Raw genomic sequence first — 26,728 nt, forward strand, 5'->3', positions numbered from 1 at the left:
TCTGTCTGTGGAGCTTGGTGCGTGCCCTGCTCCTGTCCTGACTCCACAGTAGTCACAGCAGAAAGGTTCCCACTGGGAAGGAGTAAACATCTGGCCAGAGGGCCAGAGGGGTGGGACACTCGGCTGCTGTGGTTGACGTGGGAAACATCTCTCTATGGCCACAAACTGCACCTCTAGTTCTCATCTTCCAGTATGGGTGTGATGTGAAAGTAAAAGCAGAGATGATAAATAATTGATGTTTGGGCTTTGAGTTTGTAAACAAGCAGGTTTATGTGAGGTAAACCGTACAATTTGTAAAAAGCTGTGTTGTAATTACGTTGAAATGTTTGTGTCTGAAATTGGTGGGAAATGTAGAAAATTCACAGCCATCTAAATGGGGCATGAGCTTGCATTGTCCTGAGAAATATCTCTGCCTCCATCTTGAGAATCTTTTAGCTATTCAAGGTGCGTCTGATCCCTTTTCCCTCCACGTTAGCTCTTGATGTGCCATGGAAACTGACACAAATATTGACGTGAGACAAACATTGGCGCACTGAGGCGTTCCTCGCCGCTGTTGACATGCCAGGGCCACAAAGGGAGATGACGCTTTGTCACCGTGGTGCTACCCGAATTTACACCTTAGTGTCCGGAACCTCAAACAAGCGCAGCGGCAGCCCCGGGCCAGGCCTGGAGAAGGGCCAGCTTTGTCCTCAGGCACCCCTGTCCTCGGCTCACCTACCTGTGAAAACCCAACGAGCGCCGGAGCTTCAAACAGCACTAGCATCCCTGCCGACCCACCCATCCCCAACACCCCCACCCCCAACCCCTCTCCTCTGCCAGCCCTTGCACCACTCTGCTACGCTACGCTAAGGGACACACAGTGCACTGGGAGGAATCTGTAGGCTGGCTGAGGATCTCACCCAGTCTGTCCCATCTGCTTCGACTAGAACACTGACTTTAAGTGACTTCTGTATGTGCAAACATAGAGGGAGAATAAGAGAAGTAAGAAAAGAAGTCATCATAAAGAGAGGATAATAGACGGGAACTTACCGTCAAGGTCCTCTGGCCTGGTCAGGTCAATCACTCTGTGGCCGATCTTGCCATCCTCACCCAGCTTGCCAAGGTGGTGCCCGAGGCTCTCAAAGTGTCCCCGCTCCTACAAGGGAACAGAGAGAGAGAGAGAGAGAGAGAGAGAATCAGGAAACTGAACAAAAATGGTGCAGTCTGTACAAACTACAGCACGTACACAACTGTACATCTCCATTCACATCTAGAGAAGAACATATCAATAGCCTACAGTCAGCGAATTAGAAGAAACCTCAGAAACACACGTCTTTAAAGGTAAATAGAGGTTGTACAGTTAAAGAGATGCTCTTTCAACACATAGCGGATGCTGCTTTCCCTTTATCATAGCTCTCTATTCACCAGATGTTAGAATGGCTGACAGGAGGCAGAGACAGTAAGAGCCAGGGGTGCCGTAAATAGATTTACAGAGGAATACTCTGTGATCCTGAGCACACAATGGGATCGGGGCCCTCTCTCTCTCTCTCTCTCTTTCTCTTTGCCTTTGCAGCGAGCGATCCGAGCGAGCGCTGAGATTTTCCCCTCTGTAATCTTCTCTGTACATCCCCCTGTCTGGAGCACCCCAGAGCTCAGGGCCCATCATTTATTCAGGGTTCATGCTTTAAAGAACACACCGTGTTTCCCCTTTTGTCATGTCGCTTTATGCTCAGATTAAACTTGGCATCGTGTCGTACTTGACGCACAATGGGACCCTGTCATTCAGCGCGCTGTGACAATATTAAATGTCATGTCCGTGTGCATTTACAGAATAAAATAACAGCTTTCGGGCCCTCTGAATAGTTGCTGCACATTACACTTAATGTATTATGCAGGGGGAGAGTGCCGACTGCTGCTGGCTCCATTGTCAAATGACCTAGTTCCAGAGTGAATGCGCAGGGCATTAGCACAGGGCTGTCTTCCTCTCTAAAGGCTCAAGTAGGAGATGGACACTTTGACTCGGCATGATACAAATAATCTCCCTCCCTCCGACTCGCCTGGAAGACACTAAAAGCAGGCATGTTGCCGCGATTCAGCGGAGAGCATTTGTTTTACTCCCAGGGTGAGCATTCAATCTTTGCCAAAGGTGCACTGTCTGCCCCCAACCCCCCCCCCCCCCCCCCCCTTCCCTCTTCCTCTGTCTTTTTTGAGGCTGCCTATCACACGGAGTTTGAACAGATACTCAGGTGGGCTCCCTACACAATGCTAACAGCTCCCTTGCCACACACACAGACACAGACACCAACACACACATTAATCTTTCAGCCCCACTGTTCTCTGGGCTGAAAATGTTTTGTTTGTTTTTCTTGTTTTTTTCCCACCTGGGAACATGTACAGGTCTCTTAGGCATGCTACAGTGTACAATCACACTGTAATCATCGGAGGTTAAAGTACAAACTTTTCCACCCAATTGTGTCTGTTTTTGATTTAGAAAACGAATGACTGATCAAAAGCCGAAAGAAATGACTGCACCAAATCAAACTTAATGATTTGTTGATTTACAATTTCATTTGAGGAAAAGATAATTGCTAAAAGATCGATTTATTCAAGTTCTGATATTCAATTATTTCAATTCCCCTTTGATAGGCCAGAAAGGCCTGACAAGAGGACAAATAGAGAAATTCCATTTCAAGTCTTTCACAGCATTTTCATTTTCCTGCGGCATTTTATTTATTCAAGAACTATTCCTCAAAAAGAGTGTGTGTCTGGTGTGTGTGAGTGTGAGTGTGAGTGTGTATGTGTGTGTGTGTGTGTGTGTGTGTGTGTGTGTGTGTGTGTGTGTGTGTATGTGTGTGTATGTGTGTGTGTGTGTGTGTGTGTGTGTGTGTATGTGTGTGTATGTGTGTGTGTGTGTGTGAAAGACAGAGAGAGTGCTGCAATTTGCTATCATGGTTGAAGAAGCAACCATTATTTATGACCATGTGAGTGATTCTGATCTACAATTAACCACTACCTGCTTATGGCCCTGTGATTAGAGCCTGCCAGTCTGCCTGGGCTTTGCTTACTTAAGTGTTTTCTAATTATGATATATGCAGCGGTCCCCGCTGGGCAAAGGGCGCTTTGTAAAGATAAGATGGAGCGCCGTGCGTTACCCCCGCGCCACGCTCTATGGGATGCGAGACACACACACACACACACACACACACACACACACACACACACACTCACACACACGTGCGTGCGCGCACACACACACACACACACACACACACACACACACACACAGCACACGCACACGCACACGCACACGCACACACACACAAACACACAAACACGCACGCATGCACACACACATACACACACACACACACACACACACACACACACACACACACACACACACACACACACACACACACACTGCTGTATTCATCACCTCGCCACATTATTGCACTTAATGAAAGAGGCTAGCGGCCCGATGACAAATTGACGGATGTGCGATTAGCCGGATGGGCGATGGCGGTGGTGCCGAGGATGCTACTTGGACAGTCCGCCGGGAAGACTCGGCATTCGGGGGGGGGACTGTGTAATAAATTAGCCAGCTCTTCCCTCCCCTGCGCTCCACTGGCCCCTCCTGATCAATCAAGCCCTTTTATAAACTCATGATCATTAAGCATCATGTTGGGCTGAGAGGAAGGAGAACAGGAGCCATCCATCAATGACTTTCATTAATAACCAGCTCAGCGCTAAAACTTGTCCCTTCTCCTCTCTCCACACTAGGTCCTGGGATTAGTGAACATCAGAGCACTAGTTATCTGGGACCACTGTTGAACAGGTCTTGTTATTGAATTAAGCTCTTATTCCATCGTATACCGGTATTCACAGCTCCCTTCTCATCATTAAACATAACCTGTCGAGGCTGATGATGAATAGTAAAGCATTGATATATTTACCTATAACGGATTAAGGACTGTAGATTAATATGAATTATAGCTACTGTTTTGTGTGGAGTATTTTACCAGTAGAAAGCATAGTTCAAATGTGAGTTTCTCTTTTCCCGTGTTAGTAATGCTAATGAACATTAGGCTAAATCTGTGCAATATGGTACAATGAATTTCCATTAAATTTTATATACTATGTTTTATATACTTATTGGTTATAACCTTGATAATTTATATCTAGGCATTAGAATTACAGTAAAAATTATGGAGATAAATTATATGCACAACATCAGCCTTTTTGTTTAAAGGCTTGAAAATATTCTGTGAACTAATGTTACTTTACTACCCGTGCATCAAGTGCTGTGATAAATTAATGGCATTTTTATTATTTTATGGTGTCATTAAATTTTTACTGATCACTCTGCCACAGAAGAGTAGTAAAGGACATGCGGTATCCAGGGACGATGGTCGTCCCATCAAGCCAGGGAGAGAGATGCTCAATATCACCACTGGCTGCCTGCTACCAGGACACTATAAAGCATATTTATAATGTACAGTCCAGCACTTCCCCTCAGCAAATGGACAGAAGAAGGAAAACCGGAAGGGGGAGGAACGTAGGGAAAGAGGGAGAGACACAAAGAGCGTGAGAGGGAGAGAGAGGGAGAAAGAGAGAGAGAGAGAGAGACAAAGAGAGAGAAATAGAGAGAAATAGCAAGGAGTGAAGAGAGAAAGAACTTGAGAGAATAAATGCTTGAGAGACATAAAACGAAAAAAGGAGAGAAAGAGAAAAAAATATGAAACAGAGAGAGAGAGAGAAAAAGAAAGAAAGAGAGAGAGAGAATACAAAAGATGTAATGGTACAGCATTCCCCTCCCATTCTGACCACGACCTCTGGCGAGCGAATGGCCCTTCCCTCAAATGAGTTCAGCATGCAGCCCTCCATCCCACATCTAAAATTATAGCGCCGCGCTCCAAGCTCCAGTGGAAAAAAAGCCACCCACAATAATCTCATCCGCCCTGCATGCGCCTTGCTCGTTTTGTCTCCAACTTGGTTACAAACACATTTTGTTCGATAGCACATGGCCGCACAGTGAAGCCATGCCATGGAGAAGCAGAGGGATGGCAGGAGTCTGTGGAACATTTTAGCGTGGAGCGTGGAACCCGAGAAGGCCCGTGTCAGCACTGTGAAGAGGGCTTTAATCTGCCTGGCCACAGAACATGTGCCGGAGGCCCGCTGCTCTGCCCACAAGGGCGTATTCTGGGCACAGCCATGGCAGAGGCAGAGGCAGAAGCAGAGGCGGGCGGTCCAGTGCATTGTGCCTCTGTCTACCCTGTATTTACGCATCACACTGCCGCTCCTGACACTCCTTCCCCTCTCCTTTATAAATAACCCCAGTCTGGGCCATATGGCCTTGGATTGTTCAGCCTGCTCCATACAACTACGATAATAAGGATTGTTCCACTGTTCCCAGTCTGGTGTTAAGAGACAGCTGAAGACATTGTCTGTGGCTTCATGTGAGATTTTCTTTTTTTTACAAAAACTCTCCACTGTTCCTCTGCTAGAAAGAACTGCTTCAGTAACATGTTAAAAAGCTCCATTGAGTAGAAGCAGACAATCATCGAGGCAGATAGGTGCAAAAACCTTGGGAGTTTTTAGTAATTTACTTTTCTCTGTCGACAAGGTGTGCAGGACTAATACCTTCATGAAAAAAGGAACACAAGTGACAAAGGCCGTAATATCCAGCTGAATAAGTGTTATTGTCCTGTGTCTGAAAGCTTGCTGCACGTGCTACTGCTAACACACCTGGTGTATGGGGAGGTGAAGCTAACAGCTACCTGGCAACAATAGAAGGCTTTGTGTATCAGCTGTCAATCATCACACTGATCACATCTGGACCTTGAGTGGAGGCTTTAAGGCCCTTCACCTAAACTATTTGCTACCCCTACCCAGAGTATGATCCAGATAAAGACTGTAGGCTACTTCACCATGGACGCGGTGTTACATCCCCTCACGCTTCTCATCTGCTTTTGATTCCACTCGTAACCAATTGCAATGTTATTTATAATTTTGCAACTCTCCAGTAGTTGCTAGTTTTGAACCATTTAAGTCTTAAACACATCCAGTCGTGCGGTAAGCCTAGAGTTCCTTTCATGCGGTCTCTTGCTCTCTTTTCACGAGGAACCCCCCCCCCCCCCTCCCCTCCTGTGTTCAGGCTAGTGCAGGCAGCAGCCACACGGGACTGGGCCTCAGCTCTACTGTATCTCCGTAGGCCAAAACATCACATGGCACAGTGTGCTCCCATCGGCACTGCCAGGGCACCACCTCATTGGTTAAACACCGAGAGGAGAAGCGCCGCATCTTCGATCAATTAAGGAGCTCCTCTCCAACTAGCATGTATGAGTGTAGGGCTAGGCTAACCCTAATCTGGGCATCAAGCCAGACTCATTTTTTGTTGTTTGCTTTTAATGACAGAATATGCCATTATTTACTGGAGAGAAAACAAGTCAAGCCCAACAAAATCTGACCTTTCAACTTCATTTGTAAATGGTGCGTTTTATGCATTGCCATCTTTGCGCTGTAAAGGCCTTTCTGTCAGAGCACTTTTTTTATTTTTTTTATCCTGCACTGTGTTGAGATCATTTGCTGGTGTATTTTTACGGGTTTCCAGCTCTCAATGACCCTGAACTGTTCACTGAGTCCTCCAGGGACCATTAAGTTGGACTCACATCTCTCTCCCTTATCAAACACTTACAATAATAGAGCATTACCATAACGACAACTAAACTGCCTGACTTGTTGGACACAGGCGCTATTATGTGCCCACTGTAACAATGCCACAGAGCATAACTGGCCCATTGTGGCCTGTTCTCTCCACAGTCTGTGTTGTACTGTATGATCCCTGCAGTAAGCACCACTCTGCAGGTCTAGCGCACTGGGGCCAGTAACATTTTTGAGCGGCTGCAGTGCTTTGGCAATTCACCATTTCCACCGCAGTGGTGGAAAATAAGGGGGCTACCTCAGCCAACAGTCCCAACCAGCAGGAAGCCTTGATGTCTTTCTGGGGAGAGGCGAGACACAGAGACAGAGAGACCAAAAGTGCGCATGATAGAGCGGAGAGAGAGAGAGAGAGAGAGAGAGAGAGAGAGAGAGAGAGAGAGAGAGAGAGAGAGGGGCATTGTTTCAGATCTGGCCTGGGACAGGCGCCCACACACACAGACACACACACACACACACACACACACACACACACACACACACACACACACACACACACACACACACACACACACACACACACACCCTCATTCAGAGTCATAGACTATTTTTATTCCTTTGGCAGATGTGAACAATTGGACAAAGCATTAATGTAAGCAATCCTCAACAATAGCACTTGCTGGCTATGGCCAGTGTCTGGGAGCAGAGCATAATCTAATTTGGATGGCCAAACCCATGTATGCCAGGGATTTACATTGCAGCCAAAAAGCCTTGGTTGGCAATTTCCAAGACAGCAGTCGAAAAGGAGCAGAAAATTGCTTCCAGGGCTGCAGACCAGACAAGATTATATTCAAAGTCTTTGTGAGGGCTTTGCCTGAATAGGACCCCAACACACACACACATACACACATACACACACACACACACACACACACACACACACACACACACACACACAGGAGCATCGTCACTACATCCAGAGGGAGTCAGGATTTTGTGGTGCACCAGCAAAGCCTCATTTCAATATTTGAGACGCTCAGCTCTAGGACATGGGAAAGTGACTATTCCACTCATCAATAATGTAGAGAGGAGGGGGGCACAAGGGGGGACAGGGGCAGTTCAATAGGTTAATACACTGGCCTTTCACCCTTTGATTCCAGTTTGGGAGATGTCAGCAGAGGAATATATTTTATCTCGACACACAGCCTCCACTGGAGCGCAACAGCTATCAAGCCCAAGACAAGAGCAGTGAGAAGATCAATATGGAAATGTGTCACACCTGAATCTGTGACACTAACAGCCTGTCTTTTACTTCAGCTCATACATGACATGCTATGACAACTTGTGACATCACAAAGTGACACATGATGGGGAACTGGAGTACCAAAGTAGAGGTGAACACTCAACATGCCCTTTGATATTGTTTATTCAACCATATCACTGAAAGATAACAGTGTTATCAGTTGTGGCTACTTAATAACAAGTCCAAGAGTTACAAATGGATTGTGGTGTATTTGACTGTAGGCAGTCTGTTTTTTTTCTAGATAAAAGCATCCGCTGGCTGAACAAATAAATAATGGAACAAAGTAATTGCCCTCCACAGACAATAACACCTTTAGATAAATATTTCAAACAGGTAAATTGTGAGAGGGTTGTAAAAGCTTTTATTGTACTGATGGGATACAGTAAAAAAGGACAAATAAAAAACAAGCAAGGAAACACGCTCCAGTAAAGCATGAATACTTTACACGTCCTCAAGTATACTGTACAACGTAAGCTCTCTTCACCTTGAAGGGCAGTGGTGAGTAGGGAGAGCGTGAGAGAGAGAGAGAGAGAGAGAGAGAGAGAGAGAGAGTAGGAGGGAGAGAGAGTGGGGGAGAGAGAGAGAGAGTAGGAGGGAGAGAGAGAGGGGGAGAGAGAGAGAGGGAGAGGGAGAGAGAGTGAGAGAGAGAGAGAGAGAGAGTAGGAGGGAGAGAGAGAGAGAGAGAGAGAGAGAGAGTAGGAGGGAGAGAGAGTGGGGGAGAGAGAGAGAGAGTAGGAGGGAGAGAGAGAGAGAGAGAGAGAGAGTAGGAGGGAGAGAGAGTGGGGGAGAGAGAGAGAGAGAGTGGGAGAGGGAGAGAGAGTGAGAGAGAGAGAGAGAGAGAGAGAGAGAGAGAGAGAGAGAAGACATGGGCCATACAGAGGGTTCACAGTAATAGGGGTGAGAGGAAGGGACGGGGATGCATTGTGCTCGGCGGACACACTTTGTGTTAAAAGATGAATTGATCCATCTGTAAGCAGCACTTAGCCCCACTCTCCTGTTCGGTCGTTACACTGGGATAAATCAATATTTAATATCCTCCTCCAACAGCCACACTAGATGATTTTAACCTCTCCTTAATCCCATTTATGTTACCTTTCCAGAATCTTCATGTAAGCTTTCACTGTGATAAACTTCCAAACAGCCGAGCGGGAGGGGAGCTATTAAAGAGCACACAGTATTTATGTCAGGTGAGGTGCTGGGCTGAAATATTAATATTCTGAAACTGACCGAAGTGAAAGCTTTTATCTGGGGCGTTTGGGCCTCTTTAGAGTGTGGGCTTGTATCAGCTAGGGAGGGAAGGTCCGGGCCAGCCGCTCTCCGTTCCCTCCTCCCGCTCCCAGCCTGAGTTACTGCCCTCTGTTCTTTACTGCTCCACCGCGGGGTGGTGATGATCATTCTTCTTCTGGGTGACTTGGCAAAGTGTGTCCCAGCACACATGCCATCCCACACACTACAGGACAGTGTCACTGGGAACATTGAAGTTATTGTCTCCTATCCTCTAAAGATCCTCTTCATTATTGACACTGACCCATACCTGTTAAATACAGTGTAGTGGCAATGACAGCAAGTACTGTAAGCTACCAGGCCTGACCGTTCAGTAGCTGTTTTTTAGGGGTTTAACTCATGGTTTGCAGTCTATTCTGCCTGATTCCCTCTCTCTGTTCAACATAGCCCTTATATAGAGGTGGTGTAATGGGTTTCAAGCTAAGCAACAAGAGTTTGTCTCTCATATGCAGTACGTAACTGTGCCTACCCTTCCTCCCAGACTGGTAAGCTGGCCTCAGCACAGACCTAGAGAGGAGAGACGTGCTGTCAAAAGAGGGAGTCTCTGTGCTGTGTACGGTTACCTAGGGCAACGCGATAACCCAAACATACCAGTCATATTTTCAAACTGATAACACGCCTCATTATTATTTGTTGTTCTTGCCCCTGTCCTGTCAATGCTGTGATCTTGCACTGCCAGCCTCCCAAGACTTACCTCACTCTTTACATCAATTACATTTAGATCACATTTATCTCCACAACACATTTACCTACCATCCTGTCTTTCTCTCTCTCTCTCTCTCTCTCTCTTTCCTAAAACACACACTGAAACGGTGGACCAGAGGTGAGGAGTGATTGACAGGATCAGACACAAACCCGCCCCTTTTAGAGAAAAAACACACACACAGTTCACCTGAGAGGATTGCTTAAACACTGGCTGAATAGATAGGCCCACAATGCGGCGCAGACAAAAACTACACCCAACAAAAGACTGGCAGAAAAAAAAACCCCGCTAAGCTCTACCTGCTAAGAACAATGGCAGCCTAGGTGTGTACTGCCTGTTGAAAACCCTTCTTTTCAGCCATTGTTCACACGCTGCATTCATGACGTGTAGCGGCACATTCAGGCGCTTTTGGCTGACCACAGGCTCACCTTGGAGTCAGGGCGGTAGAAAACAGCACAGCACAGCCCCATCCCTCAGACAGTGAGTGAATGAAGAGTCGGTCCTTACAGGCACACACACACCCACCCACCCACCCACCCACCCACCCACCCACACACACACACACACACACACACACACACACACACACACACACACACACACACACACACACACACACACACACACACACACACACACACACACACACACACACACAGTACAAGGTTGCATGTTCACATGCAATGTCCCACGCGAAAGATAAAAAACCGGATAAAGCAAGGCTCCCAGTAACTGTTGTCATGGATGGGCGTTAGAGGGAGTAAAACTCCATTTGTCTTCCGCCAATGTTGAGAAGAATCGGTAGTTTCAAACAATTCAACTTAGTTAGATGGGACTGAATAACTGCGCCTACGTTATACTGCTGTAAATAAATATAAGGAACAAGGGAGCTGTATTATCTGGTTCCATGGTTTGCATAGAGAGTGCAATGTCATTTCACTAAGTTCTTCCATTAGGCAATGCCATTTCAGGCCTTGACACACTTCAGTCTGAACTTATTGCATTGCCACCTGTGTAGAAACAGATTTACCCCTAATACTAAATTAAAGGGGAAATCAAAATAGATAACCATGGACTTTTTTACATATACATTGACCTAGTTGAGGCTGTTGGTTGAAAGTGTCAGGTGTTGAAATATTAATGAAGCTTCGCTCCCATCTCCTGCCTGCTTCTCACAGCCAACTGGCAACATGGCACCAATCAAGAGGGAGGAGGATGTTTTTTTTCTCTCCTTGATTGACTCATCGATTGAAGATATTTTTAAAGGGAATCCCTGGGAGTGTGTGTGTGCTCCCAGTACAAAGCGTTCCATGGGCCATGTCAGGGGACGGAGAGGGCCGCATGTCTGCTTTAATTGGGCAGAGACATCAGAGTGTTAACCCGCACCGGGCACTGCCATGGTCCGTCATGGCCCCGCACTCCGCATTGGTCTCCTCACACCAACATTGACATCACACACACACACACACACACACACACACACACACACACACACACACACACACACACACACACACACACACACACACACACACACACACACCCTGTCTAAAATGCCAATGCCAATCAAAATCACTACCCTGGACCAGGATTAAAGACCAACATTAGTTTAAAGAATTATTTCTAAAAAAGAATTGCAGAGATCCAGTTTCTTTACTAGTTTTGTATTTGGGCTACTCACAAACAAGTACTGAGAAAAGTATTACTCTGTAAGGTAAGAGGAGGCTAGCACGCTAGTAAATACATATTATTGAAACAGATTATATTGTTTCAATTTAAGACATGAGTGTGAAAATCAGATGGACATAAAACATAGAAGTGGGTAAACTAAGAGCATCATAAAAGAGGAGTAAGGAAAGCCTGAGAAGAGGAAGGAAAGGGAGAGAAAGAGCGTTGTAGAGGGCTGACCTTGTCGGCCCGGCAGTTGCTGAGAGTCATGCCGCTGAGGGCGGAGAGCTTGGCCTCCATGCCCTGCTGGTGGTGCTGCAGCTGCTCTCTCTGGATCTGCTCCCTCATCTTCCTCGCCTCCTGGATGGCCTTCATCACTGCATCCTGGTCCCCAAACAGCGCTGTGGAGTTCAGGCTGGACAGGATGTCTGCAGGGGGTGGGGGGAGAGAAGAGGGACATGCTCGGTTAAAACACACACACACACACACACACACACACACACACACACACACACAAACACACACACACACAGAGACATGTACACCCACACACAAATATAGAGGAAGTGTGTGTGTGTGTGTGTGTGTGTGTCTGGGTGCATCCATGTGTATGTGTGGCCAAGAGCATGTGTGGCCTTCTTTGTGTAATTAACATCTCAAAGTGAGGTGAAGCTGGTTGCTAGTTAAAAACACAGAAATAGAACAAAAACAAACATGGGGACTGGGGTTCAAAGCCCCCGGTCCGAACAGAACAGCGGAAATGAACACAGTTCCACCGTAATGAAAGACTGCATTTAATAACAGTTAGCAACTTCTGAGTGAAAAGGCTTCAACATGAGAGGGGATGGTGAGAGCTCTTAAAAACAAATAATGTGTTACAACATCCGCAGGTCTAGATTGCATGCTTCTGAATACAGGTTTTACAGAGATTAAGAGTTGCAATTGTGTCAACAGTGCAGTCTACTCAGGGATTAATGCCATTTACTTTTGTTGAATCCAGATTTATAAACTTGCTGACGTTCTGTTGGGCCATATTGTTTAAAGCCTTTTCGTAACACCTTGACAGTGTGAACTACTGTTTGTCTAACTCCCTTTCTCTAAATACAGAAAATTAAACCAACAAAAGAAAAAGGTTTGGTTGATCTTATGCCATTGAAGAACAAATGAAGACGGAATCTTATAAAAATATTTGATAATCTTAAACAATCCTAAACAAGTGTTTGATCACTGGGGTGGTCAGTATTTTGTTTGTGTTTAAAGAACAGAAAGAACAGAAAGTAGGTGCTATATAAACCATATTCATATGCATTGTTTGGGGGTGTGCTCCTGTGTGGCTGTGTAAATCAGTATGCTTCTGTGAGTGCTGCATTAACAGGTGTGTGTGCAGCTGATAGAGGTGGTGCAGCAGTACTTACCCAGAGAGGAGCCCCTACCCAGGGTGAGGGGGCTGGGGATGCCACCCTTGCCCAGGCTGTTGGGGCTGGTCTTGCTACTAAACAGACTCTGTGTCGGGGATGTAGGCTCAGCCGTCTTGGGTCGAGCAGACAGGTTGAGAGGCTGTGTTCCCTCCTCCTGTGGCGATGGAAGGGAATAGGAGAGAAGAGAGAGAGAAGAGAGGAAACAGATGTGAATGGACGCCCCTCCTGTTGGAGCATCTCTAGACACACAGATAACAGTGGGCTGCTGTGCTCCAGGCTAATTACTGGAGCTCCTCTCTGGCTGTGGCCACGCTACACTCTGCTCTTCTCCGCTCCTCTCTTCTCCTCTCCTCTCCTGGCACCGTGCCGCCACGGCCATCCTCACAGTTGCTCAGCTCCTTTATTCACACTAATTAAAGCACATTTTTGCCTCTCTATACATCTTCATCTGTTCTCCTTCCTCGCTGCGTTAAGAATGAATAATAACCAGATAAAGAAGGTGGCGGTGAAAGACGTTTCAGTCATCATATGTCAGTGGCTTTATCTAATTCATTAACTTGTTTTCTAATTTCCTTCCTTGTTGGCACATTCTGCGGTTATCATTTGTTTCACATGATGCTGCATCCGACAATGTATAATACAATCACATGTATAAGTGGTTTAGCTAAAGTGAGTTTTTCCTTTGGGAAACTTTGGGAAACTGAGGTGGATGTGTGTTGTGTGGTGTAATGTCACAAGGGGACACACGTCTTTGGTACAGTAGCAGTGTGTTTGCTGGGCTGGGTTAAGTGAAGTACTGTGCCGTGACCTAGGACCTAAGACATTACTGACATTGACAAGAAATGAGCAGTGGTGTTCCCCAAGGTACCGTCCTCAGGCCCCTCTACTAGAGAGGCTTTGTTTAACTGAGAGTACCTACTAGCCACCTGGAGGACAGTACCAGGATGGGTCACTGATTGCTCTATCTATCTCTACTGGAGTCTTTTAGCTGAGGTTACCCTGTATGCTGTCGCCAACTGAGTCTTTTTTCGAAGCCCAAGTGTCTCCTTGTCCAAACATATGGCTCAGACATTGAATGCCTCAAGGCCTTGTTATTGCTGTGCCAATAACAGTTTGTCATCCAGTGAAGCTGAAAGTAGACAAACCAAACTAAGGGCAATCTAATTCTGTCTGTCCCATGGAAACAGATGGGACTGCCAGGGCATATTTATTTAGCATTTATGTTTAATTCGTGATAGTTTAAGTTTACAACCTTGTAGCATTAGCAGTACGCTGAATAATCACAGCCTATTCAAAAAGTCAACTTGAAGTAAACATTGATAGTGATAACCCCTGAGCTTTACAACATTGCTCGTCATCTAACAAACAGATAATGACATAGGTCCTATAACGTGACAGAGTTGGAGGAGACAGCTTGATACTGGCCCATGGATGAGATCCCAGGGGCCAGTGGGCCTGGGAATAGGGGGGAGGACGTGGGGGGTGTTTAGCACTAGGAGCTTACTGAGGAGAATACCAGAGAACTGCACTACCGTTCAACGACATGATTTATGTCCCTTCTGTATTGTGATATTAAGCTAAACTCTTCCAAATGGATGCATGTTTCTGATTATGACCTCAGTGAGTGAGGATGATGTATATGCCCTGTGCTCTGTATGGAGGTTAGTGGATCCCTGCCCATACAGCAGCAAACGGCTCCTCTACTTGGTTTATTTACAAGACAAAAAGAGTCATCAATTCTTTCTTTTTTTTTGCCTTACTTTTTGACGGCATTTACATAAGACTGATTCTCCCTCTGTTGTAATGGTTTTGTTCCATCCCAGTGGATGTTATAAAGGAAAGGGTCTGCTGTTCTTTGTGATCAGAAACCATGTGTTCCACAAATCGTTCACTCACAGCGCTCATAGCCATAGCAACCATGTCCACAGAGTTCTGGTTGAGAGAGAGAGGGCCTTGTTAAAGTACCACAGATTGATGGCCTGCAAGAAGTTGGGCCAGGCATTAGTACTGAGCAGCAAGCAACAGCACCACCGCTAGTTTACTAAGCCAGCTTGCCTAGCTGGCCTAGCATTGGGCAGGCAGACTGGGTCAAGCACCACTCCAGGATTGGAGTAGGTGGGGAGGTGGAGTGAGGGCGAGGGGGCATACCTTGACTTGAGTAACAGGGCTGGAGGATCTCCTGTCGTTCTTCAGACCGGAGGGGGAGAGGGGCCCGCCGGCGTTGGGGGGCTGGGGGAGTGGGGGCATCTTGGCTCCAGGAGAGCCTTGCATGCTGGCGAGCTGGGCGGCATACAGTTGCTGTGAGGAGGAGGAGGAAACCCACAAGGCATTAACATCCAAAGCCAGCCACCATTCAAAGCTTTCTCTCTCTCTTTTCTTCCCTCTAGCTCCCTCTCTCTCTCTTTTTCTTTCACGTCTTCCTCTCTTTCCATGCCTGGCAGAGAACCTCCATCAAAGGTCTTAACTGTATATCAAAGCTTGAATCCAGGGAGAGACAGCAGCCTTAAAAACCACACAGCCATGGCTCTCAGTCAACACACTTGGAGAGCGCTTTTTCCACTCATCACGGAGAGAACTTCTCAGACTCAACACAAGACTGTTCTGAGCTCTGATTTCTCTCCACTCTGGAGCTACAGAGCTTCCTGCCTGTTGAGGTTCTTGGCCTGTGATAAGTCTACACACACACACACACACACACACACACACACACACACACAGCCACCTGAGCTGGTCCATATACGCCTGCCATCCCGCACTGTTAGAAAAACCAAACCCATTTGGACTCCCATCAGAGAACACATTAAACACATACACATTATTAAAGCTCCAACCCTGCATAAAAAGCATTGATGTCATTATGCTTATTTTCCTTGGCGTAAAATCAGTAGCTTCCCTAATCATTGGTGACTTACCCTACTCAGACATGTGTGGTTTAAATGACTGGCCAAGCTCTCAATGACAATCACTTATCCACACAGCGAAGGGGTTGAACTCTCAGCGATATTCTATATGCTTACCACTGGGTTGATTATCTGGCATATACTCAGACGAATAGCTATGGATACTGATATGAGGTTTTGGAAATGTTGTAAAAATATTGTCAGCCATACATCACATACATTGAGTATAGTAGACATACAGTAAGGGAAATCCAAATTCATATTTCACTATTGCAGAACTTAAGATGTGCTGTAAAATACTTTATTTTTTTAAGTCATAAACTCACAAGCATTGTATACATCGAAACTATAATTTATGGATATCTAAAAACATTGAAATAAAAATTCTGGGCTTGCAATCTCTTCCAGTCAGTTTGAATGCAGCATAAATAAGATCAGGTCTAGAGTTGATGATGTTTTGTACTGGTCCCTCTCTGTGGGACCACTGATACCGCCACCTCCCCAATGTTGACAGCACTTCTGTCTGCCTCAGGTCGTTATTGATTGGCCAGCAGGTAAGTGGTTCAATTGGCTTTTGTCCCCTGCTGCAAGTGGTGGGGGTCTGTCAGATATGACTGCTGTCTGCACAGTGGTTACATACAGTAACTGTATACACAGCCCCTCGCGGCTCCACACCAGACCAGAGCATGTCAGCGGAGTGTGAGGAGAGAGGAGTGTGAGGAGAGAGGAGTGTGAGCAGAGAGGAGTGTGAGCAGACAGGAGTGTGAGCAGAGAGGAGTGTGAGCAGAGAGGAGTGTGAGCAGAGAGGAGTGCAAGCGGGCGTAATGTGGAGTGGGTAATGTGGAGCGGGTATTCAAAACATCGGATCGTCAGCCTTTTCTCCGGCTCCAATTTCGCTGGAATACCGCTCACATCAACAGCTCATGACATGCTCTGACCAAAATATTTTGTAGATATACCGATAAATCTTGCATGGAAATGTGTTCAGTCAATGCCATGATAAAGCCATGCCAGCCCTCCTACTACTGCCTTCCAGTCCAGTGTCACTTTCACTTTCATGACTGAGCAAATGGTGTGTTTTCTCATTACTTTAAAACAAATATGGTAAATACTTTCAAGATTAGATGTTGGTGGGGGCACTTAGTGGCGTAGCACACTAATGTGCACATCACATAATCGCAAGGTTCCTGTTTTGATTCCGACCCTCGACATATCTTGCATGTCATCCCTCCTCTCATCCTTCCTGTCAATCTCTACTGTCTCTATCCCGATAAAGCAGAAATGCCCTAAATAACATATAAAATAAATAAAAAATAGATGTCGGTGTTTGTTAAATGGGCGACAACCTTTTTTCTGAGTGGTGAGCAGTTTTGGAGCAGAGCACAGGAGAGGACGTGGAGCGAGGGAGCAGAGCGCAACTATCCTGTTTCTATGTTACACAATCAGATGGTATTGTCAGGGAGAATGTCATTTCTGTTCATATGACCAATCAGTATGCCTCATTTCCTGGTTCGCCCCGGCCCCATACAGACTCCATTTGTGTGGATGGAAAAAGTGGCACAGCCTCGGTGGCCCTGTGTGCCCCACCCTCCACCGCTGCCGACGCAGGCTAAAGCCAAACAAAGCACTTTGTGTCCGCGCACATATCTCCAGATATAAACACGTATGCTCTCCTGTACGAAACTTTATCGCCGCCACATAAGCGCCAGCACAAAAGCTCCATTCTTCTGGGGGACCTGGGGCGAACAACAGCACATGGGCAGCGGAAATGACAGACTGATTATGTTCCCACAATGATAGCACTGCCCCCACCTCCCACACAAACAGCCTTTTGTCTAGCAAGCTCCACAGGAATGGACACAACTCTATCCCCCCCAATCAATCTCTCTAATACCATCAGTGTTGAGTTAGTTTGAACACTGGGTTGGGTTATGGTGACATTAGTTGTTTGCTCTGCGTGTAGAGTGTATGTGGGGGGGGGAGGGAGTGTGTCTGCCTGTCCTCCCTGGTTGAGACTCCCAGTGTCTCTAGACTACACGTGAGGCTCCGTGGAGGAACGGAAGTCGAGTCTGTTGGACAGATGTTTGTTAACAGTGCTGTAGATGGGCAAAGCCCCTGACCTCGAGTGGGAAGAACTTTATTGTTCCGGAAAAAGAGTATAATTGGGCTTTTGCTGCAAATTAGAGTCAGTCAGCCTGGCTTTTGTGAGGTGCTGATTAGCAGGCCAGAGCCATAGGGTGAGGAGCTGGGGTTGTTCCCCAGCACAGCCAGCCTCCAGGAGGTAAGAAACAGTAAATACAGTCAGGAGAGCAGGAAGACGCTGGGGAGGTGTGACCCGTTAGCGTGAAACCCCCCTAGCTCAAGGACAGGCTGGAGACAGGGCTGGCCTGACACGTCTCCCAATGCTACGTTCCAGCATGGTTATGACAATGTTGTGTGTTTCTAACTGATAAGTTAGACAGAGGCAGTGTTGAGACAGAGGCAGTGCAGGGGTGAGGGGTGGGAAGGAGGAGGAGGACGAGGACGAGGAGACAGGCCCTGGCTGCCCTAACTAACACTGTCTCTGGCCAGGCCTGGACACATGTTCTAGTCCCCTAACTGAAGGACATCTGCCTGCCTCACAGAGGCCTCTCCCAGTAGGCGCTCGACCCTTCCTCCCCCGCGCCCCACCATCTTGCAGAGCCGTGGCGGCAGCAGAAGGTGCCTGCGGTAATGAGGGTCACACTGAAAGTCAATGGTGAAGCAGGGAGGTGGCTGGGGAAGAGCTGGCGTACTGCCCCCAGGTCCACATAGGACAGGCAGCAGGTCAGGTCCTCTATCCAGCCTTTGCTCACTCTCTCTCTCTCTTTCTCTCTCTCTCTTTCTCTCTCTCTCTGCTCTCATCAGGAGACAGTGGTTGACCCTGCTCTCTCCTATTGCAAGGAAAACAAACTCTACTCTCAAACAATAAAATGGTTTACTTCACTAAGGCTGAAGAGCTGCTCACCGAGGTACCACATACATAACGCAGACCATAAACAAAAAGAGTCTTAACCATTGAACACGGAAACCGTGTGGTTCAAAAACTCTCCTGTGACTGTGTTGAGAAATAAAGAGAAACAGAAACTGAGATAGAAAGGGGGCGGGGGGTTAATTACTCTTCACAGAACTAGTTACTGTATGTCTACGATAAATTCCATGTTATCAATAGTGGGGCTTTCCTGTGGGCCTTTACATTGTAGAGGCAGTGTAAAATGTTAACTTGTTTTGGTGTGTTCTGGATGTTTGCCACTCTGTCCCCTCACCCCTGTCCCCTCTCGAAGGCAGGCGGGCACAGAGGTACTGCTGCTTGTGTTCTCCCTGAGGATGTAGCTATTTCTGTCATAACACAGAAACATGAACAAAGACAGAACACAGCCTCTGTGCTGTTGACTCCACCTGGAGAAACCCCTTCAGAAAACACTTATACACACACACACACACACACACACACACACACACACACACACACACACACACACACACACACACACACACACACACACACACACTTTACTGTGACCCCCCTTCCCCTCCCCTCCCTCCCTCTCTCTCTTCCAGTAGAGCAGAGCACATATCAGAAAGCATGGATTCCAAATGAGCACATCAGGCCCAAGGTCAGCCTGTTAGCCTCTGGTAATTAAAAACAAGCCCTCTGGAGGCGGCAGAGGTTAAACGAGGAGGGTCACTTTTCTGCCTGCGACAACATTATACTGAGATTACATTGATGTTTGTAATCAGTGATGATGTTGGACATCTCAGCACACTTCCAGACTTCCACCATTTGGCTGGCAAAAAAATTAAAGCAATGTTATCATTTTTATGTATGAGAATAAAAATGGTGTTGTTATGTGCATTGGATATGCAAAGCTACTTAGAAAAGACTTTCCATGGTCCATTCCAATATTTTAGCCTGCCTAAAATGTTCCCTTCTTTCAATTTGGCGAAGAGAAAAACAACAACTGGAGAGCAACATTTTGATAATAAATCAGAGTAACTAGCCTCTGCAATCTGTGAATTTGTTGTAGAGGAGGGGGTGTGGGTGGGGAGGTGATGGAGTAGAGTTGGTTTTAAGGAAAACACTGAGAGAAAAAAAACATTCAGTGGAAAAACAAGCTATTGCATTGTGTTTGTTGTTAAAGAGCAGGGTAGCAGGGCTCAGTGACAGATGCTGGAGCATACAGTGGCACATTTAGACAGCCTTCCTGCTCCCAGCCATAATGGTGCATTACACACTTACAACAACTGGGGCCTCGCTCTGACTCAACTCACCCTAATAGAGTGAAGTAGGCCTACATCATTATAGAGACTACAAAGAAATAATAAAGCTAACACAATGCACCTCTGTATTCAGAGTGGGGTTGGCTATTGTTTGTCATCTGCAAGAAGCAGTGGGTTTTCTATTCAGCCTTCCCTCTCTCTCTCTCTCTCTCTCTCTCTCTCTCTCTCTCTCTCTCTCTCTCTATGTCTCAGTAACCTCTGCCTTGCCTCTGCTGAGCACTGGGGTGGACATGAGGGCATTAATCCTGCTTCAGTGCACCCCGCCGTTTAAAAGGCAGCCCAGCGCCAGCCCCGTTTGCCACAAGGCTTGTACAGGCTCATTGCCCAGGGCGGCCGGGCAGGCTGACCCAGGCCAGGCCCAGATGTCAGGAGCCCAGGCAGGCGTCCTGGTGCACTGCGCCGATGCTTTCCAGTATGGCCAAACATCTGTCTCATCTGCTGGCACCCAACCTGCTCCCCTATCTACCCCTCCTTCTCTCTCTCTCTCCCTCCCTCTGCTTCACTCTCCCTCTCTTTCTCTCTCTTACACACACACACACACACACACACACACACACACACACACACACACACACACACACACACACACACACGCCATATTAACATAGGCAGAAACACACACACACACATACTGCATGAACCCAGCCCTCTGCATATTGGGCCTAACACTGTGTGAGTTCTCCAGGCCCAGAGCTATAGCCATCCGTCAGGCCCCAGAGCCAGCCCTCATATTCAGCCTCTTCTCACTGCATTATCCACCCTATCTGTCCATCTGTCCCTCTGTTCACCAAGGCATCTATCCAGCTGCTCACCTAGCCATCCCATTAGCTAGCTCTCCACACACAGTGACTGTAGCACTGCTGCACAGCTCTGGGTTACCTTCAAAGCCCTCACTCCTCTCCTCTCCTCTCCTCTCCCCGCAAACACAGAAACAGCTGCTCTCTCTGTCTGTCTCGTTTTCCTCCCCCCCTATCTCCCTCTTTTAAACTCAAAGTCAAAAGTGCTTGACTTGTTGTTGATGGCAGTGGCCCCAGTTTCTCCACACACACACACACACACACACACACACACACACACACACACACACACACACACACACACACACACACACACACACACACAAGCACATCCGGAGTACACAGGCATTTGCATCCAAACAAAATAATAATTAAAAAGGATAATTCCAGGTTTCCTGCTCTCCCTCAACCCCCCCCCCCCCCCCACACACACACACACACACACTCTCTCTCTCTCTCTCTCGGTTCACTCTCTCCGCTGCCCGTGCAAGTCTGCCCTGTCACTCCAGCCATCTCATCCCCTTCATCTCCCTGAGATCTCTGTGAGATATGGTCAAAGTTGTCTTTGTGACTGTCTGTCACGTGGGGGCTGCTTTTCATGTGTTAACTGGGGCAGGTTTAGCATAGGGCCCTGAGTGATGCAATTTCAACTGTGATGGATGGTAATTGCAGTGTAAAGTCACCACTCAAGCAATCTAACATCCAATGTTTTAAAGCTTAAGGATGTGGCGGCCCTGTGCAATTTGGAGAAGTAAAAAGAGTGACACACAGACAGAGGGAGAGAAAAGAAAATAGAGAGAAAGAGAGAGAGAGAGAGAAAGAGAGAGAGAGAGAGAGAGAGAGAGAGAGAGAGAGAGAGAGAGAGAGAGAGGATAATATAGCAAGTAAGAGATGGATGGATAGAGGGAGGTAGAGATGAGAGATAGGGAGAGAGGAAGACTAAGGGATAGACAGAGATAGAGAGTGAAATGGAGGTTTGACTGAGTGAAAGCAGAGGGGTCTATTTATTTGGTGCTCCATCTGATCCTCAGTAGAGAGGACACAGATGTTCAGCTTTATCCAATGATGCTTTCTCTAAAACAACTTAAACCCCAAAGTCTGCTTCCAATGATACAAAACAGGCCCGCCTCAAAGTTCTCCCCTCCTGTTCATCGCCCTGGTAAAAGGAGGCAAACAATATATCAAGCACACATTGGCTTTAAGGAAATTGTTTTTCACTTGGCAATTGATGCGAGGGGGATAGTGTACAAACAACAAATTAAGTGCGAGTCCAAATAGAAAATTCTTTTGTGGAATTTAGGGAAATTCCTCTCTTGTCTTTCTGCTCAATTGAATATAGTGGCTGGCAGAGCACAATTTCCCCCGTTAGGTGAGAGGTGTCAGTTGTAATCAGAGGAGGACATTCAGGGATGGTGGCCATTGTTTCCTGCTGTTCCCGAGCTCATCCCCGGCCTGAGTGAGTACTAATGAAGAAGGGCACTCCGTTGGAGGGATAGTTTACGCGCATCCTCTCCTGTGACTCTGAGACGGAGGCCAATCTGTCCGGGAAACATTGAGTGAAATTGCCCTGTGTACACCGATGCTCGGTGACAGCCAAGCCGCACGCTGCCCGCCACCAGCCACCGACACCACACCACCGCTACCACCCTCACTGTATTGACAAGCAAATTACCCTCTCCAACACTCAAACGCAGCCACCAGGATTAATTTACATCCATCAGTCCTCCAAACCCTTTGTTACCTTGTTGTTTTTTTCTCTCTCTCTGAGAGAGGAAGGGCAGAGAGAGGGGGAAGGTGTGAGGGAGGGGATGGCTCGGCTTATACTGTTATGACAGAGGAGACGGTGGAGGGGGGCTGCGTAGCGATGGCCAACATTAAGACTGACAGAGCGGCGAGCCTCTCCTGACTGGATGGCTGAGCACATTACTGCTGCGGCATTGTGGGAATTAATTCCTCCCAATAAGAGCATTTTTTAAGGTTCATATATTTCACAATCTAAACTGAGTAAATTGGCGAAAATTATACCTTGCCAGGATGCTGACAGGCAAGAGATATTTTAATTAGAGAGACACGCTGAGCCAATGCCCCACTATGGGGGGCGGGTCCCTCAGCCCGATGAAGTTTTGGGAGGCTGCAGGTGAGAGGAGAGGGGGAGGAGGGAGGGTTGGGGGGTCGCTGAGTCTTGCTTCCTGTTTGGTGATGCGTGAAAACCAAACTCAGTGACATGGCCATTACTGATGATATCACGCTCAGAAGACACCGCCACTCACAGATGAGTCACCGCAGCGCTCCTCCACAGGCTCTCTGCTCAGCAATTAGCATCATCACACACATGTTTTGTTAAAATATTTGCATGTACAATAAAGAGCCAGCTAGACAGGCTCAGAAAGGACCGGATCAGAAATACACCGGACCAAAAAGATCCTAAATAGACTAATGTGATGCTTCCTGTGCTTTGATGCAGCAGTCAGATGAGTGTGATGTGTGACTCACAGAAGAGCCACAGAGTACGTAGCAGAGCGTGACCACGGGCGCAGCACAGACCTAACTACTGGACAAAGTGTCTCCTCATCTCCTCTCACCGCAAATTACACGGCTCCTCTTTGTAGCTCTGTTGTTCTTGTTTACAACAAGAGTGTCTTGTCTGTTCCTTCTTTTGTCCTGAGGTGACTTTAATGTGCGACACACTCACACACACATTCACACACACACACACACACACTCACACGCACCCACCCACACCCACACACACACACACACACACACACACACACACACACACACACACACACACACACACTCACACACACACCCACACCCACACCCACACCCACCCACAAACACACTCACACACACTCACACACACTCACACACACCCACACGCTCCCGCTCTTTTCTGTTTCAGCGCTAGATTGTGGGGAGATATGGAGAGATGGCACTAACACTATCATCACTGTGAGCCGAGAGTGGGGAGTCAACTTAACTTCGTCATTTCCATCTCTCGCTTGATATGATGTTTTAATCATCCTGCCTCCCAGCGCTTTGTAGAGGAAGTGATGGCAGTCACATGGCTTGTTGATCCCAGCACTGGAGAAAAGGGCATGTTTGACTTGCCTTGCTGTTTTAAGGGAGCCTCTATGCAGGGTAAATAGCAGGCGGAATATATGACAGGCCAACATACTTCAATTAATGGGAATGCACCTCTTTTTGTTTACTGTTTTCTCCAAAGGTCAGCCAAGTCATGGTCTTGGAGGCTCTGTTTTCGCCCATTCCCAGGGTTAAATACATTATCAGAATTAATGGTTGGAGCCCCCTACACAGCCCAACCTTCAGATATATGACTATCTCATCTGACCTAGCACACCACTATAAATAGACTAACTCTGCAGGCCTAGGGATAGGCCATCACTCCTTTACACGGACCTACACTGCTAGGCACAAACAAACAGAGAGAACACAACATGTACACTGTCCTACTCTATCACTCTCTTTCTCTCTCTCTCACTCACTCACTCACTCACTCACACACACACACACACACACACACACACACACACACACACACACACACACACACACACACACACACACACACACACACACACACACACACACACACACACACACACACACACACACACACACACACACACACACACACAGAGCCTCCCTCAACATGAGCAGACTCATCCCACACCTTCCATGTTCCCTGATTGTTCTTCCCATGGCTGCGTGATAAAGCCAGCCTCTCCAGCTCCAGCTGCAAGCATTGTTTGAACTTGCCAGGGCTCATTAATGCTGAGAGCGATAAGCTCTGAAGGACAAATTGTGCTCATGTATCAGCCAAAAGAAAAGTTACACGACACTTTCTCCTCACCTCCTCCTCCTTTCTAGCTTGTTTTTTTTGTTTTGCCACAATCCTGGCTATCAGAGAGCCTAATGTCTAATTGCTATCAACAGCTTATCACCACTGTTGACAAAACAAAATTCAGCGGCCACAAGAGAACAGGCTTGAAGAGCTGTCTTTATATCCCTCTTCCTTTATCTTGACTCACTCCTTTCTCCTTTGTTTCAAGTGAAGGACACCAAAGTCGTGTATATTGCACTCAACATCCGTTTTTCAAGTAGTTTCAGAGTGCCTTAAATATTTATGATTACACAGTTTCAAAAGACATCATCCCATCTTCATACTTCACAGAACTGCAAAGGCTGCTTTGATAATTTCCAAAGCAAGCAGGCAGTAGTAATAGCATTAGCGTAATTGCATAGAGGTTTTAACTTCCCATAGCCAGCCACTGTGTGTTTGTTATGTAAATACAAACCAGAGTGAGAGTAACCAGGGGAATACATATTGTCAATTTGGAAACAAAGAGCGTGCCCGGGATTGGAGACTAGGGCTTGATAATGGTGATAATTATAATGGTAATGACTTGGGAGGATGGAAGACAGATAATTATCTATATTAAGCAGTATTGCCTGGGGTTAGCCCCTGACCCAGGTTCACCAGTCTAACACCTCTCCCTGCGAACGCCCCTGCAGGGGCCTGGAGGGCGCTGGAGTCAATCCCAACACATTCTCTCTCTCTCTCTCTCTCTCTCTCTCTCTCTCTCTCTCTCTCTCTCTCTCTCTGTCTAGTCTGCCCTCAGTTAGAATTCCAGCACCCTTCCAGAGCACCAAACACTCACACAGATCAACCACACAGGTAGGCTTATCATGAACAGTGTCATACTGAATACATCAAAGTAGACAAAAGATCTACAATGTTAGACTCATAGGAGGGATATCCTTTCCTAGTACAGTAACACGCCTCGTGATCCATTCTCGAGGAGGCGATTAAGGGGAAGCGGAGCGATTCTCATTCCCTCTAATAACTATTATCATCCTCAACTCTCTCCGTCTCAGGTGGAGCTACGGGGTTAAATCCTCTATAAAACGGGGCTAAATTGCATGTGTAAGGTGATAAGCTTGTAGGAGCTGGGGGGCTGAGGGTTGGGGGGGTGGGGGGGGGGGATTATTTAGTGTGTAGGCTAGGCTCATTACTTAGCATACAGCTGCTGAGCTGAGGCTGTGTGTGTTTCTGCCCTGGGCTTGGTTATTGGCGGGCGTCCCGAGCAGAGCTGCATTCTTTGTCGTAGCACAGAGACAGCACATACCTGAAGCTGGAGGGGGCTGAGTCCTGACGCTGCTGCAGCTGCCATTGTGGATGGAATGAACTGCACCGGGTAGTTATCACCTGTCAGAGAGAGGGAGGGGGGGGGGGGGGTGGAGAGAACAATGCATACAGGTTGAGACAATGAGCGAAGGAGCCCACAGCAGGCCATGCAAGTGCCAACACGGTATGCTACGGTCCCCAGGCCCTCCTCCTCCACCTCCTCCTCCGCTCCACGGCAGAGCTGCTTGCCTGCCTGCCTGCCTGCCTGCCTGCCTGGGCACTCTCGGCTCCCGGCCCAAACATCTGCACCAACAAAAGGCTCAGCTGGGCCGACTGGAGCAGGATTACTCAGGAACGTATCCCACGTATCACCCACCCTCTCCCCCTCCTTGCCCTCTCCTCCCCCCTCCCACACCCTGCTCCCCGTTCTCCATCCCACACCGCCACAAACCAACAGGCACTACGAAAGTTGCCAAGTTTGGGAGAGTGTCTGTGTGTGTGTGTGTGTGTGTGTGTGTGTGTGTGTGTGTGTTTGTGTGTGTGTGTATGCATTGAATATCTGAGCGAT

At 47.3% G+C, this 26,728-nt stretch overlaps 1 protein-coding gene across 6 annotated transcripts in view; it reads right to left on the minus strand.

Annotated features, from left to right (window-relative positions):
• The window catches only part of sox6 (SRY-box transcription factor 6), a 154,114-nt gene that overhangs the window by 14,643 nt on the left and 112,743 nt on the right, over positions 1–26,728 (minus strand). For all 6 annotated transcript variants that reach the window (XM_083697319.1, XM_083697318.1, XM_083697321.1 and 3 more), the window contains 5 exons: positions 26,162–26,241; positions 15,161–15,310; positions 13,010–13,166; positions 11,835–12,022; positions 1,030–1,135 (listed from right to left, as the gene is read on the minus strand). In XM_083697319.1, coding sequence (XP_083553445.1) covers positions 1,030–1,135; positions 11,835–12,022; positions 13,010–13,166; positions 15,161–15,310; positions 26,162–26,241 — 681 coding nt within the window. The remainder of the gene's footprint in view (positions 1–1,029; positions 1,136–11,834; positions 12,023–13,009; positions 13,167–15,160; positions 15,311–26,161; positions 26,242–26,728) is intronic.

The sequence above is a fragment of the Argentina silus genome (genome assembly GCF_951799395.1).
Source record: "Argentina silus genome assembly, chromosome: 2".
NCBI classification, from domain to species: domain Eukaryota; kingdom Metazoa; phylum Chordata; class Actinopteri; order Argentiniformes; family Argentinidae; genus Argentina; species Argentina silus.